The sequence below is a fragment of the Bombus terrestris genome, chromosome 11, assembly GCF_910591885.1.
Source record: "Bombus terrestris chromosome 11, iyBomTerr1.2, whole genome shotgun sequence".
Taxonomy (NCBI): Eukaryota; Metazoa; Arthropoda; class Insecta; order Hymenoptera; family Apidae; genus Bombus; species Bombus terrestris.
The window spans coordinates 5,521,813-5,539,923 of NC_063279.1; the positions used below are offsets into that span (position 1 = coordinate 5,521,813).

Consider the following 18,111-nt stretch of genomic DNA (forward strand, 5'->3'; position numbering starts at 1 on the left):
AGTCAACATTTAACCTTGTTATCTCTAAAGTTCAAATAGAAAGCATCTCAGAGCGTTTTGTGTAAAGTTGTCATAAAAGCAAAAGTAAAGCATATCAAATTTGATAATAATTTTGTACTCCGTACATGGTGTTATTCTGTGATAAATATTTACCCTAAAAATGTCACGACTTAAAAAAAAAAATAACGGACATAGAAGAAGACTGTTCAGTATGCAATGAACAAGAAACTTCAGCAACTGAAAACGGCATGGAAACACGTGAAAAGCTATTTACAACCGAATCAGAGTTGAATATTATTTATAAATAAGCGTTCACGTCCAGGGCAAAAAGGAAAAAATATTATCGTTGACAGCAAAGAGTAAAACTAATGTAGAGAACCAACGTATCGAAACTGGGCCCAATGGGACAGTTTGGAAAGAAATAGATGAGAGTCCCAAACTTGCCAGGACATCAGTTTATAATATTTTTAGGGATATGCTAAACGGCATATAATGAAAGGACAAGTAAAGACAGCATTTAGCAAATACGGCAAATAGATGCATTTACTGCTCTGCTATATGCCCGAGGTGCATATCAGGCAAAGAATTTAGATGTTCCATATTTGTGGAATAAAATTTGGAGACCTACATTTTTTTCAAAAACAACGAGCAGGAATGACTTTGCTGAAATTATGAGGTTTATACGATTTGATAAGAAGAGCGAAAGAAGCCATTTACGAACCAATAAATTTGCAATGGTATTTACAGCATGGATTAGGTTTTTATAGAGAATTCACAAAATTGTTATAAACCTGATGCATACATTACTTTTATATAAAGAATCGCGGGAAAAAAGCCATGCAATGAAACTATCAACGAGTTTAGATTACTTACTACAAAAAACTTGTCAAGTAAAAAATTGTAAAGGTTACAAAATTACGAAAATTTATTTAAGATGCGGGAAATATGTATTGGAAATATGATAATAAGATAATTTGTAAAAAATGCAGCGAAGTTGAATAAGATATATCTCTATATAAATAAAAGTGTAATTTTATTTAAGTCTATAATTGAAATTAAACGAATGTAAATTTAGACGAAATTACACGAAAGTTCATCATTTTATATACATTTAGTCATAAATTAACCATTATCTAAGTTAAATCATAAAAACTATTACATCTTTAATCACCGGTCATTTTAACCGCACACGGTAGAAATAGATATACTCGAAGTGTCAGTAGGTTTAGTATTAATCCCATGATATACTTTGAATTGGTATTTATATAAATATGTAAATATTTCAAATGCAAAATAATTATTCTTTGAAAATTATTTCCCAAAATATTAAGTCACAAATGTTTTTGAAAAATGAAATCGTTATAAAATAATACGTTATTTCAAATATGTAATATTTCAGATAGTGTCAATTCATATCCATGTTCTGTTCTAATTCAAACTCCTAAAACTGTATTCATATCTTTTCAGGTTTGCCCTGAAGCAGATGCGCTGCAATATCGATTTCCGTGTTTTCATAGCCAGTCATTGCTTTCTATGATTTCACATATGTATAGCAAATTCATCAGTCGGTAAATTATTAACCAGAGAAAATTAATTACAAATTTTTAGGATCATGTTAAATTTCTATCTTTGATCAACATAAATTATCGAAGATCATGTGAATTCCAATGTTTGTATAAACTATTGTATAAACCATTAAAATTAAACAGTTCTATATATTGAACATTTTTTAAAAACTAACTGAGTGATATAATGAATTATTCACATTCATATATCTTTAGAAAATCTGTATGTCCAATCTAAGTCGAAAAGTTTCATAAAGAAATGTTAGTAAATTGTACTACGAGAAATACTGGCCCTATACCAGCGTATGGTACAACAAGGTATAATGGAGTAATTAATTTGAAGGGAAATGGCAATAAATACTTTATCAATTCTCCACGCAACGCGTATATTGGACTTTTACCGCCATGCACGAAGACAGATAAGTGGTCAAAGAAATCGGTAAATAATAATCATTCATTTTAAGTTCTTTTCGAAATGCTCTTTAATAAAAGGGCATAGCCGAATAAACATATTAAAAGCGTATTTAAATCAAATTAAAATTGTCAAACGTCAATCGAAAGAGCTTCGTAGGAAATCCATTTCGACCAAGTTTTAGCACCCTACCTCTATTATTAGGGTAGTTATTGATCATGATTACAAGCTTAAACATGATTTACAGGCTATGTTTGATTTCTTTTGCTCTATCCTATAAGAAATTATGGTAAAAATTTGAGATACTCAAGCTATAGTGTTACATACCTAGGAATTTTTTAAGACCTTTTTACCTAAAATCCTATTTTTTAAAAATTAGGAAAGTTTTAAAATGCCAATTTTTTATTGAAGTTATTAAATGACAACATCTATACTTTTACAATAAAAGTGGCCTATCATATTTATTAACTCATAACTTTCTTAGATTTGTCGGAATAGTGCGTCATAGATAACAAAATTAAAAACCACTTTTTTAATTATAATATAATTAATTATAATTGATTAAATGTATATATCATATTGTAGTATCGCGGAAAATTTAGGTATAACATTTTTTTGATACTATTTATTATTTGTAATTTATTTACAATAAATTAGTTATACAGATATTAATGAGACAGAGAACGATGATTATTTAATATGGAACTAAATGTAACAGTCTTACTCTAATTCGATCACTCTCGCAACTGGACAACGCCAACAACTCAATCTCTCAGCTACGCTAGTAACTCACGCAAGTCGACAACGCTAACAACTCCACTCTCAACAACGCTAACACCTCTCGCAACTCGACAACGCTAACCACTCTACTCTTCGACTAACTCGATTAACTCTGACCTCTCGATCCACTCTCACTTCTCGATCAACAACTCTTTGAATTCAAATCGTCCTCCTCCATTAATTATTAATTAAACAGAACTTCAAAATAAAAGATATATATTATCGTGATACTCGTAAGATTACTGCACACGAAGATGATGGAAGACAAAAATTTTAAAACAAGGAAATATGTAAAAAATGCAACAAAAAAATAATTTATCTAGCTATAAATTTACTTATGTTTAGAGAAACAATAGAACTATAGAAAAGGAAGACGGCATATGCAGAAATTCCACAGAATCTACTATTCTATCAATTTGTGGAACCATCAGGAAAGAAAGCAGTCATTGTACATGTAAGGACGAAGCATCATGCATCTGCTTAGAAAACGAAAGAAAATTAAAATCGTTGAGCGAAGACTGTTTAGATTGTTGCACGAATTGGAAAGAAATTCAAAAATTGACAGATACTTCTGAAACGAAATTAACAGATTCATGCGAGAAACTGCTTAATTGTGTAGAAAATGGTGGAGACACAAACATGTATCTAGATCTATTTGAACCTTATCCTAGAGAAGAGCAACGAATAAAAGGAAAAGATTCGGTACCGCTTGGATACAATATGACTTTAATTCTTCCGCAATGTGTTTGCTTAAAAAGTAAATTGTTAATACTACATAGAACTTTAAGAATCTTATTCTACATAGAACTCCATCATTAGCGGTCATTTTGAAGGCGTACGATTTTTATTCGTGTCTTTTTATAAATATTACTGTTCTGCTACACTTCTGCTACACTTTATTCAAATTAGAATTCATACATGAAATTACAAGTTCCAACAGAGTACACGTACAATTACGAAACGTATCATTTTTAAATTATAAAATACCTTATATAGTTTAAATATAGTAATATATTTGTTAATATATACATTGTTTAATATTGTAATTTTTAATATTACATATGCATAGCGATATATTTTTTACTATTTCTTAATATTTCGAGCATGGTGTACATGACAGATTATCAAGAAACCAAACAAATCGAAAATGAAAGTGAAGATACTATTCGTGATGAAAAATCTGAAACTATAAATGACTTAATATGTGTGCCTAGTATTATAGACCTTTCGTGGAATATAATGCAATGTGGAATGATTGAGAAAATACCAGAGAAATACACAACCAATATTTTTGAGTAAGATATTACATATTTTACCATGAAATAAAATGTTTGCATATATATATATGTATATGTATTGTTTTCTATCATGCCTATAATGTCTGACATTTCCTATGCGCGCGCGTGTGAGCATGTGAATGCGATTTATATATTCTAAATTGCAGGAATGAAAAGAAAGAACCAATAGGTACAAAAGTATGCTCTAATGTCCAAAGAAACGTATGTACAGAAGGAAATTCTCAAACATACTGTTTGCATAAAGCATTTTTGGAAAAGATAAACAAATCATATTTTTCGATGTAATTGATATGAACAGTTTATGTATAAACATAAAAGATTAATAATGTTACTTATAAAATAATATTTTGCATTGAGATAATTATTTGGTAATGATAAAGAAATATGTATATAATACGCACATGTATATATTAGTATGCATATTATACATAGGATCCACTATATAGTAACGCTTTTACAAAATGAACAAATGATTTATTTATTTATTCAAATGATTTATTTATTCATCTAAAGAAGAAGCGATATGTCTCTTTTATATATTTTCTATACATCTGCCGATAAAAATATTATTCATCAAATACGTGTCCATAAAAACCATTCAACTTTTACGTTTTGATAATATCTCGATACATATCCTCTGAAATCACTGTTGAAATTACTCTTGAGATCAATTTAAATGTGACACCTTGTATAAGTGAAGCCAACCGCGATTGGGCTGCCGCAGTTTAAAGCGATTGTTTGAGTTCTATCCTCAGTGAAGCGGTTTTTAAGTAAAAATAATCGCGGAGAGGAGCAATTAATTTCTAACAAACTATTCTTTTTAAGATATATTTCAAAACATAATTTGATCAGCAAAAATGGTAAGTTGTTATTTATAATTCATACTTACAATTATTTGTTCTCTTTTATCCACGTGTAACCTTATAGGTTAAGTTTCACACGTGATTATTTACCAACTTTCAGTTAATATAAATGAAAATAATTATAATTATTTATATTTGTTTATATATCGATGTTAAGTCAAAATATATATTTTTTCAAAAGAATATTACTCTTTCCTAATTATTTAAATATCTTTTATAGGGAGATGAAGTTAACCCTAAAGCATATCCTTTAGCAGACGCTACTTTGACTTCAAAAATTTTGAATTTAGTGCAACAAGCCATGAATTATAAACAATTAAGGAAAGGAGCTAATGAAGCAACAAAAACATTAAATCGTGGCTTATCAGAATTTATCGTAATGGCTGCAGATGCAGAACCTCTAGAAATTTTGCTGCATTTGCCATTATTGTGCGAAGATAAAAATGTACCATATGTATTTGTTAGAAGCAAACAAGCTCTAGGTCGTGCTTGTGGTGTATCTAGGCCTGTTGTTGCTTGCTCTGTGACAGTTAATGAAGGATCGCAATTAAAACCACAGATTCAGGCTATACAACAAGAGATTGAACGTCTCTTAGTTTAAACACTTTGTACCTGATGCAGAATCATTCTTTTTAAATTTAAATATAATCATACTATCGTTTTTATTTTTTACACAGAATTTTGAATAATTTGAAAAGATCGAGCCTTATATATCTTTCATGCAGTGAAATTTATGTATAAGTTATTTTTATGACTGAAAAATATTAACTAAAAAATATTGATATTCTGTCTGTATCACAATCCAAAATAAATGTTTTTTATCACATATAAAATTCATGATCTTGTATGACTTTGATAGTTACTTTCAAATTGTGTAAAAGAATAAACAACATTTCAGTTAAAAAATAAAAAATCATTTCTTTTTTTTTTAAATATTATAAGCATAAAATATTGATGTATTGTATTTTTCTTTCATTACTTTGGTATATTTGCCATTTATGAGAAAAGCGCTATCAATAATAAATTGACCACATTGTATACTTACCTACATTCACGATTTAATAACACTTAATACCAAACTTATTTATTAAAATTATATTTTGTTCTTACCAAAATGATTAGACCAATAGGATTTATCTTTTAAATTAACTACTTTAGACAATTAAAAAAAGATGATGACAAAAGTTTCCAATTAAGTAAGTAATGAGAAAAATGTAAAGGTTAGAAAAAATAAAACATATAAATTAACGAAATATATATTATAAAAGCTATAATAAAAAAAATATATGCACTAACGAAGTTACAGTCATAAATTATTGATTAAAATAAGGTAAGGCAATAGAAGACCAGTTACCATGCCACCGATTTTTTTGAAATTTATGTAACTCCTCTCGAAATTTTATATCCAATTGGTGTTGAATACCGTTATTAGGAAAATCTTCAAACCATGATTTCAATTGTTCTGCTAGTTCTTTGTCATTCGAAAAAATCATTCCATTTTCCTTGTGTTTAACAAGTTCTGATAAACTAAAAGATAAATGTACTGTACAAAAAATCTACATATAAAATTTTAACATTTATAGATTCAAAACTTTTGAAAGCATAATACATAAACTTCAATAAGTACAATAAATAAAATAATCTAATTATAATATATTATAATGTTCTGCTTACCATTTGAAGTTATATGCACAAACTGGAAGTTCACAACCAAACATATCAATAATTTTCATAGGTAAGTCCAATCCACTAGATGATATGTGGAGACAAATGCCTAAATCCGCACTGGCTATAAACGTAAATTATGCTTCTTATTATTAATTTATGCTTCTTATATACAAAAATATATTAGAATAAATACAAAATTTTATATTAGATTTTAGTACCTAACATTTTAGGATAGTCTTCACTTTCAAGCCATGGTGTCATGATTATGACATGTTTCCAATTCTTTAGTTTTATAATAGCCATATAAAATTCTTTCAAAGGACCTTTACCAGTTATCATACAAATCAAATCTGGTAGTTTACAAATATCTTGTTCAAATGCATTTTCATATTCTGTGAAATAAAAAGTTTTAAATATAACAATAAATAATTTAATAGTAAATGGTAATAATTGATATCATCAATTAATGATCATAATAATATAACATACCCTGTAATGCATTTAACAATATTGAAAAATCTTCATCTTCTGTCCAACTTGTACTTGATATAATAAACCCAGGCCTTTTAGGGTATAATTGTGCTTCATTTTCTACATATTTCGTAAATACAGTTGAGTTCTCTTCAGAACCTCTTAATACATTATATTTTTCACTTAATTTTAATAAAAATGTATGTTTTTCTGTTAATGATATAGGCTGAAATTCATTTGATGGTCGATCATATAATACCTCAGCTCTAAAGAAGAAAAAGATACTGAATAATAAATTCCAAACTAAGAATTATTTTATATATGAAAACACTAACTTGATGCCCCATTTCAATTGTAAATCTTCCTTCATTGCTTGAGACACACAAAAATTATAATGTGCCTTAGAACCAAAATATGTTTCAATTGCTTTTGCAAATTTTACAAGTAAATGGTCATTTTTTAGTGTTAATGCCATAAGAGTATGTGCATAATTATGCCAATCAATAATAAATTTTGAATCAACAACCATGGAATAAAACCAACAAACTAGAATCGTTGGTATTGCCGGTGGATTTTGTATTAATATGTAATTTGATATATGTTTAGTGAATAATATCCATATAAGGTTAGATGTTTGCCATATCGTTTTTACTACATAATAAGGTAAACGAGACAATCCTGAAATATGACAAAAAACTCTTTTATTCTACAAATATATATTTACATACAGTTATTACTTCAAACAAATTGTATTACACAATTATAAAATAAAACATAAAGACAAAAGAAATAATAAAAGTGTTTATTTTAAATAAAATTAATCAACATAAATTATAAAAGTATTTACTCGTTATACAAGTACATACGTACTATCTTCTATATCTGGGGGAGGATGAAGGTAATAAATATGTATAGAAGAATTTTCTCTTATTTCTTTTAAAGGTAATGAACCGGGATAACCTATAAAATCCACTGTGTAACCTTCTTTTGCAAATGACATCGCATGGTATTGCATTCTAGGACTCCTACCCAAATCTCCAAGAACAACAATACAAACATTTTTATGTTCTTTATATAGATTTAAACATAATTGTCTAATTAAAAACAGAATTGGAAAAATTGCAAATAGTAAATAAACACTCCACATTTTAAAGTAGAACCTTGGTTTAAAAGTATGATCACTTTACACTTCGTTCACGGAAATGAGTTAGTAAAAGTAGGGAGAAAATTGACTATAGGCAATATGTAAGGACATAAAGATGTAACAACTAATTTGTGTAACCATGTAACTAACCACGCTTTTTATCCATCTGACTTTCATTACTGGCTAAATTTATTGATTTTATGAATTTTGATTGTCTTAAAATTTGGTGGATTATATCAAAATGAACATTTCATATTATACTGAAAACAGACGACAATTCTCATTTCGTATCCAGTGAAAGAATGACGAAAAAGCAGGAGAAAGATTAAATGAAAGTGAAAGATGAAATGAAAATACGAAATCTTTCAATGAAAATTTAAAAAATTGCCAATTATAACTCCCTACCAAAAAAATTATTTTAAAAAATATAGAAAATTATGCCAATATTGGTAGCGAAAATTTCATTTCGGAAGAAAATCGCAAATTTTTATGAAAATTTAATATATCTATGAATTTTTTACACGAAGATACGATAATTTGGAAGAACGATAACACATATAAAGAAGAGTTAGAAATAGTACAAAATGTCAGAATATAATAATTTATTAACAAACAATGAAGAAAATAACCAATACATTTACAAATATCAAATATACCTAATATATATGGTATCTCTATACCAATAGACCATCTTACAAAAGAAAACTATCCAAACTATCCAAGTGTAAACTTCTGCCTTCGAGGAAATCCCAATTGCTTTTTGCCCTTTCTCGTCACTCTTGAGACTTGCGTCCTTCTTCCTTAATGTCTTAATGATTTCCCTCAGCTTTAACGGAAACCTCTCCTTTAGATATTTCTAAAATCATTGAAGGAATTGGTTCTTCGGAAAATGAGAGATACAGAGCACCATTGTTTCATAAGCTGGCTTAACTTGTACATCACAGTTTGTCTGCTGTTCAATTGCTAGTCACTCCATTGAATTCTCATTGTCACAGAATCTTAACAGCACTTTTGTATAGTCCAGCATTGGCTTATTAATAAATAATTCATTTCCTCCTTCTTTTACTTTTCCTTCTCCTGTCTCTTGCTGTTGTTGGTAATGGCAGTGGTGCTGTTGATGTCGTTCTTTTTTTCTTGTTCTTCTTCTTTTCTCATCAGCTGTTTTTCGATTATGAGCTGTCTTTCTTGTACATCTTGTTTTTCTTCTTCATTTTCTAATAAACTTTTGGTGGTTCGAGTGCGGCATTATTCACCAAAACATCTTTTTTCTACTCGTAGTCTATTTTTTGTAGGATTTACTTTATATATTTCGGGTAAAAAATGATCGTCATAGCCATATTTTCAAATTTTATACTTTCGCCTTTCCTTGCCTCAGTAGTAAATACCGGGTCGTAAATCTTATAATCGTACGGTGGAACTGATGTATATAGATTGACTACGAACGCATGTGTCAATGTAGGTTAGGTATTTATCCACAAACTGTCTCTGGATTTGAATCTCACAAATTGGATTTGAATTTTGTCTCTAAAATACATTAAAAGCTGCTATATTTTAGATGTGATAACACACATGTGATGTGACATATGATGTTATAGTCTCTATTCATCGAGTACTATCAGAAGATGGAAAACAAGTTATAAGATTGGCGCTCAAAAACCGAAGTTCAGTTAAAAACTTAAAGCATCAAACAAAATAAAATGAAACTGTCATATACATGTTTAGCACTCCAATTGTTCGACTAAAGTATGTTGACTAAAGTTTGAGTTTTCGCGATTCAGTAATGTTTGGTAATTTGTGAAGCATCATAGGAGTTAAGACATTCGATATTTGTTCCTAGCATTTAGAATAACCTAATAGCTGGTAGCTGCGCGACTCCGGCTCACTTGATTCCTTAGAAACTGACGAATTTATAACATTTTACAACAGTAAATAATCTCATATGCAAGGTCATTGAATTTGTCTTAATAAATGCCATTGTACGTACCAATGAAAAAATATTCATACCAGTACCATTGCTAAGGGTTAACGTTAAATCTAAATGGTGTATATATTAAAATTATTGCATCATTCCACTGATCTATTATCCTCTGAAAGAGAATATTCTCTTTTTTTCCTCTAAAAGAAATATAGTAAACAATTAATTTTTCTTTTTTAGGTAACACAATTAGTTTAATTATTTTCTGATTTTGTTAGTTTCGTATTTGTCTGTCTTGTATAGGAAAGTAGACATGAATTTTTCCGTAGAATCGTACAATTAAATAAGTTCTTGTAGCGCGGAACTCAATAGGTTCTTGTCTATGCTAGCGTATAACCAAACGTGGCAGATCCCTAATTCTATAGGATCTTGTATATGCTAGCATATGTCACCTTCAGCACTTAGCCACATGATGCAGCACTAGTCTGGAAGTCACCAGAACCATAAACGTGGGCACTTCCATTTCTTCTTTGGTAAAAGTAAACAAAATGTTATTACTGCCGGCTAGTAACACCCAAGTTTCACTAGTAGGCAACCAATAGCTGCAGCAACAGTAATCACATTTTGTTTATGTTTATTCTTTCATCTCGTTGGATAGATAATAGAAATTAAATTCTTAAGTTCATGGATAATATAACAATCTGAAAGCAAACAAATTTTATACAAAATTAGAGATTCATTTTTTATAATAAAATTCAAAAGGTGGACCTATATTATAAATAACTTTTATATATGCTTACATACTTATCAGTGAACAATAATTATATAATTTTTTTTCACTTAAATGCCTGTAAAATCATAATATAAAAATGTTACGTTTTTTAATAATTTAATATAAATATTTTCTAAGAATTAAATAAATAATTTCTAAAATTTTACATTACTTTATAGTTTTTTTTTATATCTCATAAAATTACTTTTATGACTAAGATCACTGATCACTGATGAGAACCAAGTAAATATCTTCTATATAAGATAAAATAAAGTACATATATTTATGTGATATTGTTTCGTTGCTTTATTTTATTATAAATTAAGATATATATGCAAAAATTTGCTTATGAAAAGTAGAAATAACCTAACTGAGGAATTTAATTTGTAATATTGCCAACAGAGTTCTAAAGCAAATGATGGTAATATTATAATCAAATCCATATCTGTAGTATACACATTACACATGTGTCGTGGCGCCAAAATCTTATACTATTGCTGTACAAATAGCAAATTTTATATCAATTGCTTTTACCGTAATTTTCATATTTTCGAAGTTTTTTTCAGGTAGTAATGAAGGATGAGGAATATTACACAGTATTTTGAGGACAATGTACAGTCTAATAATGACGTATCGATACATTCTGATAATGATACGAAAAAAGAAACGAAGTATAGAAAGGATTCTAAAGGAAAACGTAATCGTGTTAAAATTAAAATATCTCGAACGAATTCTAACGAAAGAGTATGTGATATTATGGATAATAGCAATGATATGATTGATAAAACGCCTAGTCCATTTGCTAAGATAAATAACGAAGATAAAGATTCATATGAAACACCAAAAAAATCTTTTCCAAAAAGTGTTCGAAAGCCCTCCAAACGAAATAAATCAACAGATCAAGCTTCAAGTTATCTAAATTTAGGAACAAATGATTTTGATATAAAAAATAGAGAGCAAAGTAAAGAAGGTAATATTAGAACTCGATTAAGCAGTAATAAAAAGCATAGAAAAGAACTGAGTAATAAGACAAACATTAGTGAAGATGTAAGCATAGATAATACACTTAAAAGTAGAGAAGTTATTGATGATATAGAGGTAGTAACTATTGATTCTAATAATGAAATTGAGAATAGTAGGGAAGAATCAAATGCTTTTCAAATTCTAATGAATCGTAATAAGGTAGTTCAATATGTCTCACCAATAAAAGTTCTTCCTCAAAATGAAGAAGTAAATAGCAGAAAATCAGAAGAGTATAGAGAGAGATTAAAACGTTCTAAAGAAAAACTAATAGCGTTAGCTGATAAGAAAGGATATTCTAAAAGAAAACTTGCAGAGATGGAAGAAGGTGAAAAAATAGAACAAATAATACAAAATCGTATAAAGCTGTTTAAAGGTGGAGAGAGAAAGGATAGTAACATGAGTACAACTATTTTAAATCATAAGCAATCAGGTGGTAGTTTATTAAATTATTTCAGGTAAGGAATTAGTAGTTCCTCATTTTTCTCTTGAACTATGAATTTCTTTTATTTTCAATATTTCTTTTTATGTTTATTTTATACAATATAGCAAAATTCCAGTGGATTTAGTACATACAAATATGGCAAATATGTCCACTATTGTAGTAAAAGCTGATGTACATATGACAGAAAACAATGCTAGATGTGAATTATATAAGTCAGATTTAAGTAGTACAATACAAACAAATAAGAAACCTAATAAATTAGAATTATCTCAAATGGATGACATTAGAATCATAGAATCTGAAAACATTAATATCTTGAATAATAAAAAAAAGCAACAAAATGACCAGAATCACAAGCATAGATGGTCATTGCGAATCAAACTTCAAACTTACAAAAATGAAAATGCTTCAGCAGGTATTTGAAACCAAAATATTACTTCTAATTCATTATATAAAAGATTTAATTCATTATATAAAAGAGAGAGGAAGAGAGAGAAATACATATGATGTAAAAAAATATATGGGAGTCTCCCAAAATCAAATATTTTGGTTGATGGCAGTGAGCTTTTACACTTTGATCGCTGACTTTTTATTTTAATATTTTATTATACATACATTTTATTGTATACTTTTTAAAATAAATTATTTACTTTTTAAATAGGTGATACCAGTGATGAAGAATTATTCTCACCAAGAAATAAGGTTAAATTAGATATGAAAAATTATAAAAAATGCGGATCAACTAGAAATCTAGATTCAGAAAACTTATCAACAAAAAATAGGAATGTAAAAGGAATATCAAAGCCAGCAGATGAATATACAAAATTAAAGCTAGAGAGACATGAACATTCAGAAAGCTCAAAAAATAACAATAAATGTTTAAATAACAAATCTGAGAATAAACAGAAATTTATTAAGTGTGATAAACATAATTCAACTTTGATAAAAAATAGTAACGTAAGGAACTATAGTAACACTAATTTAGAATATACTACAGAAAATAAACAAAGTGAAGAGGATTGTATGATTATCAAAGACAACAGTTTAAAAAAAAGAACATTTGATAAATTAGCTCCTTTATTTACCAAACGGAAAAAGCCAAATCCAGAAATAATTGCAGCACGACGATTGTTTTTACAGCCAGATATGACAGATAATAATAGTAAAAATAAAAATCGGAAAGTAAATGTTTGTAGTATACTACCATTTCCACTTATTAGTCATGTTACACAGTTAAATAATTTATCTTGGCATGAAACTAACATTTTTAATATCCCAAAAGAAATCTGTAACAATTATGTTCCAATTATAGATATAAACGATTTTAAATCTTTAATAGATTTTTCCAAGAAAAAATTGAAAACTTTAGAAAAAATTAACAAACCGAAAATTCAAGAAGTATTAACAGATATTGAAAAGCATTGTTCAAATGTAAAAGACATGTGGGATGTTATTTCACTTATTGTCAAGGAAGAACCTAATAAAATAGTATCTCCTAGAACAAAAACTAAAAGAAATAAACAATCGGGAAAAAAAGAAGTAATAGAATACAAAACTAAGAAGGATCAATTTGAATACTGTAGTTGGACTTACAAATACAGACCAAAATGTTCTCAGGAAATAGTTGGAAACGAAGAAGCAGTAGCAAAATTGAGGGAATGGCTGCTTGGGTGGAAACCAATGTTTACTAATAAGGATGTTAGCAGTGGAGATGAATTTTATTCATCTGATAGTTGTCAAACAAGAATTAGTGAAAATAATCAAGTAGCTGTATTACTCGGACCACATGGCTGTGGTAAGACTGCGAGTGTATATGCACTAGCAGATGAATTTGGTTACACGTTAGTATTAAAAAATTATATTAAATTAACGTGTAAGATTAAGAATGTTATATAATTTGTGTATATATATATATAATAAAATGTTCTTTTTAGTGTATTAGAGTTAAATGCATCATCTAAAAGAACAGGAAAAAAGCTTTTAAAAGAATTAGAAGAAGCAACTAAATCACATCGAATTAAGAAAAATGAGAAAACGTCTGTATTTTGTGACCTAGTTTCCGATGAAATTATGCGAAAGAAAATACCACAAAACTCGCTCATTCTTTTAGAAGATGTTGATATTATATTTGAAGAAGATGAAGGTTTTATTTCTGCTGCATATCAATTAGCATCAAATTCAAAGCGTCCAATTGTTATGACGTGTAGAGACGTTTGTTCCCATCTTAATAAAATGGCACCTCAACAAAACAGAATTTATTTTCAAGAGCCTGTTGGGAATAGAGTTTGTGTTTTATTAGAATTAATTTCATTGGCAGAAACTGGTTATAGACTTCCATCTAATTGCATAACAGTAAGTTTTACTTATATGATGTATAAGCAAAATTAATATGCATTATTTTATTAATTTTATAGAAATGAAATTGTAAATACTAAAATTTTTCTTATTTATAGGAGTTATTGCAAAGCGGTGATTTACGAAAAGCTATATTACAGTTACAATATTTATTGTTATCTGGCCCACCACGAATATTGGAACAGACCATAAATTTTAAAAATTCATTTTGGCAAAATATACGGTATTATATACACAAGCCAGCAATTAAATTAACTAAGAGGGGGAAAAGGAAAAGAGTTGCAAGTAACGAAGTAACCAATGATGACAAAAACATAATAAATAATATAGCAAATAAATTAGATAATATAGCTTTACTATCATCTCTAATTGAAATAGAAGATTGTGCATTAAATCTGTGGCAAATAAAGGCACAACCCAATTTATCTTTGGTCGAAAATACTGCTCCATATTCAGCTTCTAGTAATATATGTCTAGAAATAGCTGAATGGATAGGTAGTAAAATTATATGTAAAGAGGAATTGAATGATTACAATGGGACACAATATCAAGATAATATTATGTTAAAAAAACAGTCAAATAAAGGAGTAAATGAAGCCTTGTCACAAACTACATCGTTATTGCTCGACCATCAAATTATAGCTACAGATTATCTCCCATCTGTAAGAACAATATGTAGAGCAGAAGCATTAAGGGCTAACAACAATAATAAAAGAAGAAATCGGTTCTTTCATTATCTTCATAATTTGAAAGCACCATCTACATTATTTCAACCTAATATTTTAACGGCAGCATGCAAAATAATGCACGATAACGTTGACAATAATACACAAAGTGAAAATAATAGTGGTCTCGTATAACGATTAATTTTTTGCATTAAATATGTTATAAACATTTATAAACATAGTGCAAATATTATTTTTAAATATATAATACATCAAAAGAAGCAGTGCATGTTTATAAAACGCTAGAAAAATGAGTGTTATTATTTAATTATATTTTACTTTTTAATCCTTTTTTTTCAAGAAAATAGATTATAGATTGTCAGTCATGCCTACTTTTATAATATTAAAAACATACATAAATATTTTATATATTAATAATGAAGCAAAATACTTATGTTATCTTGAGAAATATTCAACATTATATACCTTTTTTCTAAGAGCAGTAATATTGTATAAGCATAGAATTAATGTAAAGTTGTATTATACATAGTGCCTCCAAACTGTCTTAGGCTAACAGATTATGTCTTGAATCTTATGATTAAATAAATAAAAGAAATATTTATTATTAATCAATGTTTTTTATTTTCTTTAGTAAGAATGATATCAATGTAGAGACTTAAATTTTTATATGATGTAACTTGCGATTTAATTCTTCAAATTTTAGAATTTTGCGAATGAAGAAGTCCCCATAACGATGAGCTACTTTCGTGTCCGCAATATGAATCATATCGTGATCTATATAAAAATCCAGCTGTAACAACATGCATTGTGATTATTTTTTAATGATAGTAAACATAAAATTGAATTAATCAATGTCATATTAAATAACAAATTACCTCTGAGCCAGATTGAAATTTTCCATCTAATCCTGATGCACCTTTTGTCCAAACAATATTCTTCATTTTATGTTTAAAACACAATAGATGAATAGTTAATGCACTGACTTCTTTATCTAAATCCCAGCTCTCATCTGGTCTAGTATTACTACACATAAATGTAGCTAATTTACTTAATGGCAAAGTAGTATATAATTTTAAATATGAACGAATAGTTGGTAACATCTTTTGTTGAACAACTTCATCCATAAAGACTTGAGTTTGATGCTTAATTGCTTCTCGAACATAATCTTCAGTTGGATTATCAGGGTTTGGTGGTGTAAGAGATAAAAACTTTGGACATGCAAATAAAAAGCATGATTCAAATTCAACTAAATCTCCATATTGCATTTTATACATTTTTTCGTGATAATTTTTGTCACGTAACGCCTGTTGTAATCCGTCATCTATACATTGTGGATGAAGAACAAGACAGATTGCTAATAAATGATACATTTGCTCTGTTTGCTTATTAATTTGATCATTTTGGTAACTTCTTGTTGCAAACAACTGTTTGGTTCTTTGAATATATAATAAAATACCAGAAAATGTTCTGATTGCATCTGCATATCTCCGCATCATCATATAAGCAAAACCAACATAATATGCTGTTGATATTTGACAACCAGGAACATGCGAGTATGCACTCTTTTTATAAAGTTCAACATTTTCTAATACTTTAATGGCTTGATAATAATCTCCCAAAAGAGAATGTAAACGTAATAATCCTACAAGAGAAAAATATCCAAGCATTTTATATAAAGAGTGTCTTCCAAATACACCAGCAACAGAATCTGGATCTCCACCACTTGCATATACTTCTAATTGACTTTTGATTTTTGATTTATCTACTAAATAATGTAAAACATTCAAAACACACAATACATCCCATGTTTTGCTATGTGCATTTAAATTTTCAATTTCTTCAGGTGTTTTATTTGATAAATTAGCACGATATTGAGTAAAAGACTGAAATTGGTAAACAAATTCATCAATAAGCTCCCATAACCATTGATCGGGTAACTCTAATTGAACTGGAGTCTCTGGACGTAAAATATAGTTAAAAAGATCACAGTAATTATAAAATGAACCAAGACGTTGTTCTAATGTTGGTCCTTGCATTCGAGCATAGATATGACGATAATAAAGCTCTTTATACAGAGTAAGAAATACTGGATCATTGTCAACTATATGTGCAATTGTTTGAGTATCTGGCCAGGAAGACTTATCAAACAATTGTTCTGAGATTTTCGGGAACGTTGTTTCATAAAGATTTTGAATCTCAAAAATCATTCCTTCATTTATACAATTGCGTAAGAAAACCAGGAAATTTCGTACAACTTCTGGTACTTGACGATAACCTAATCTGTCATACTGGTCACCATGAACATCTGGTGGTCCATAATCGTCATAAGCATCATACTGAAAATAATATAAATATTAATCACTATAATATGATAAAAAATACAAATATTTACTTAAGTAATATTTACCTCGCTATAATCGTCATACATGGTAATTACTTCTAACTAACTTTATATCTTATATAAAACACTTGGTATAACCTATGCGTTAAAGCAACAAGCTAACCAAAAAGATCGGCAAATAATTCACGAGTTACTAAATGGCGTGATCATAAACTAATCCAAACTAAGATATGCCTCTTACAAATTGTATTTGGGGATAAAATTCAACATTAATAGTCTATTCGACGAGACAAGGCAATAAACATGAACAAAATTTAATTACTACGGTTGCAACTATTAGGTGCCGTCTATTGACACTTAAGTGACACTAATTGGC

At 28.4% G+C, this 18,111-nt stretch overlaps 4 protein-coding genes across 8 annotated transcripts; 2 read left to right on the forward strand and 2 right to left on the reverse strand.

Annotated features, from left to right (window-relative positions):
- The first annotated feature begins 4,627 nt into the window (after positions 1-4,627).
- Positions 4,628-5,751, forward strand: LOC105666221 (NHP2-like protein 1). Its single transcript, XM_012313482.3, has 2 exons — positions 4,628-4,915; positions 5,139-5,751. Exons 1-2 carry the CDS (start codon positions 4,913-4,915, stop codon positions 5,517-5,519), a joined length of 384 nt encoding a protein of 127 aa, XP_012168872.1. The 5' UTR covers positions 4,628-4,912; the 3' UTR covers positions 5,520-5,751.
- Positions 5,752-6,158: 407 nt separating this feature from the next.
- Positions 6,159-8,489, reverse strand: LOC100651652 (chitobiosyldiphosphodolichol beta-mannosyltransferase). 2 transcript variants are annotated; one of them, XM_048410375.1, is made up of 6 exons: positions 8,352-8,489; positions 7,393-7,735; positions 7,076-7,323; positions 6,805-6,978; positions 6,593-6,707; positions 6,159-6,445 (listed from the first exon to the last, which is right to left on the reverse strand). In XM_048410375.1, exons 1-6 carry the CDS (start codon positions 8,365-8,367, stop codon positions 6,232-6,234), a joined length of 1,110 nt encoding a protein of 369 aa, XP_048266332.1. In that variant the 5' UTR covers positions 8,368-8,489; the 3' UTR covers positions 6,159-6,231. The 2 variants fall into 2 exon arrangements, with proteins under 2 accessions (XP_048266332.1, XP_003398886.1); XM_003398838.4 differs by lacking the exon at positions 8,352-8,489 and adding an exon at positions 7,928-8,345.
- Positions 8,490-10,370: 1,881 nt separating this feature from the next.
- On the forward strand, positions 10,371-16,002 carry LOC100650969 (ATPase family AAA domain-containing protein 5). Of its 4 annotated transcripts, none has more exons than XM_012313483.3 (6): positions 10,371-10,878; positions 11,445-12,366; positions 12,458-12,768; positions 13,015-14,194; positions 14,288-14,705; positions 14,807-16,002. In XM_012313483.3, the coding sequence occupies exons 2-6, from the start codon at positions 11,468-11,470 to the stop codon at positions 15,566-15,568; spliced, it is 3,570 nt and encodes a 1,189-aa protein (XP_012168873.1). In that variant the 5' UTR covers positions 10,371-10,878; positions 11,445-11,467; the 3' UTR covers positions 15,569-16,002. The 4 variants fall into 4 exon arrangements, with proteins under 4 accessions (XP_012168873.1, XP_012168876.1, XP_012168875.1 ...); XM_012313486.3 differs by having other exon boundaries at positions 11,455-12,366; XM_012313485.3 differs by lacking the exon at positions 10,371-10,878 and adding an exon at positions 11,060-11,309.
- On the reverse strand, positions 15,992-18,046 carry LOC100651929 (eukaryotic translation initiation factor 3 subunit L). Its single transcript, XM_003398757.4, has 3 exons — positions 17,802-18,046; positions 16,270-17,730; positions 15,992-16,184 (listed from the first exon to the last, which is right to left on the reverse strand). Exons 1-3 carry the CDS (start codon positions 17,820-17,822, stop codon positions 16,050-16,052), a joined length of 1,617 nt encoding a protein of 538 aa, XP_003398805.1. The 5' UTR covers positions 17,823-18,046; the 3' UTR covers positions 15,992-16,049.
- Between the last annotated feature and the right edge of the window lie 65 nt (positions 18,047-18,111).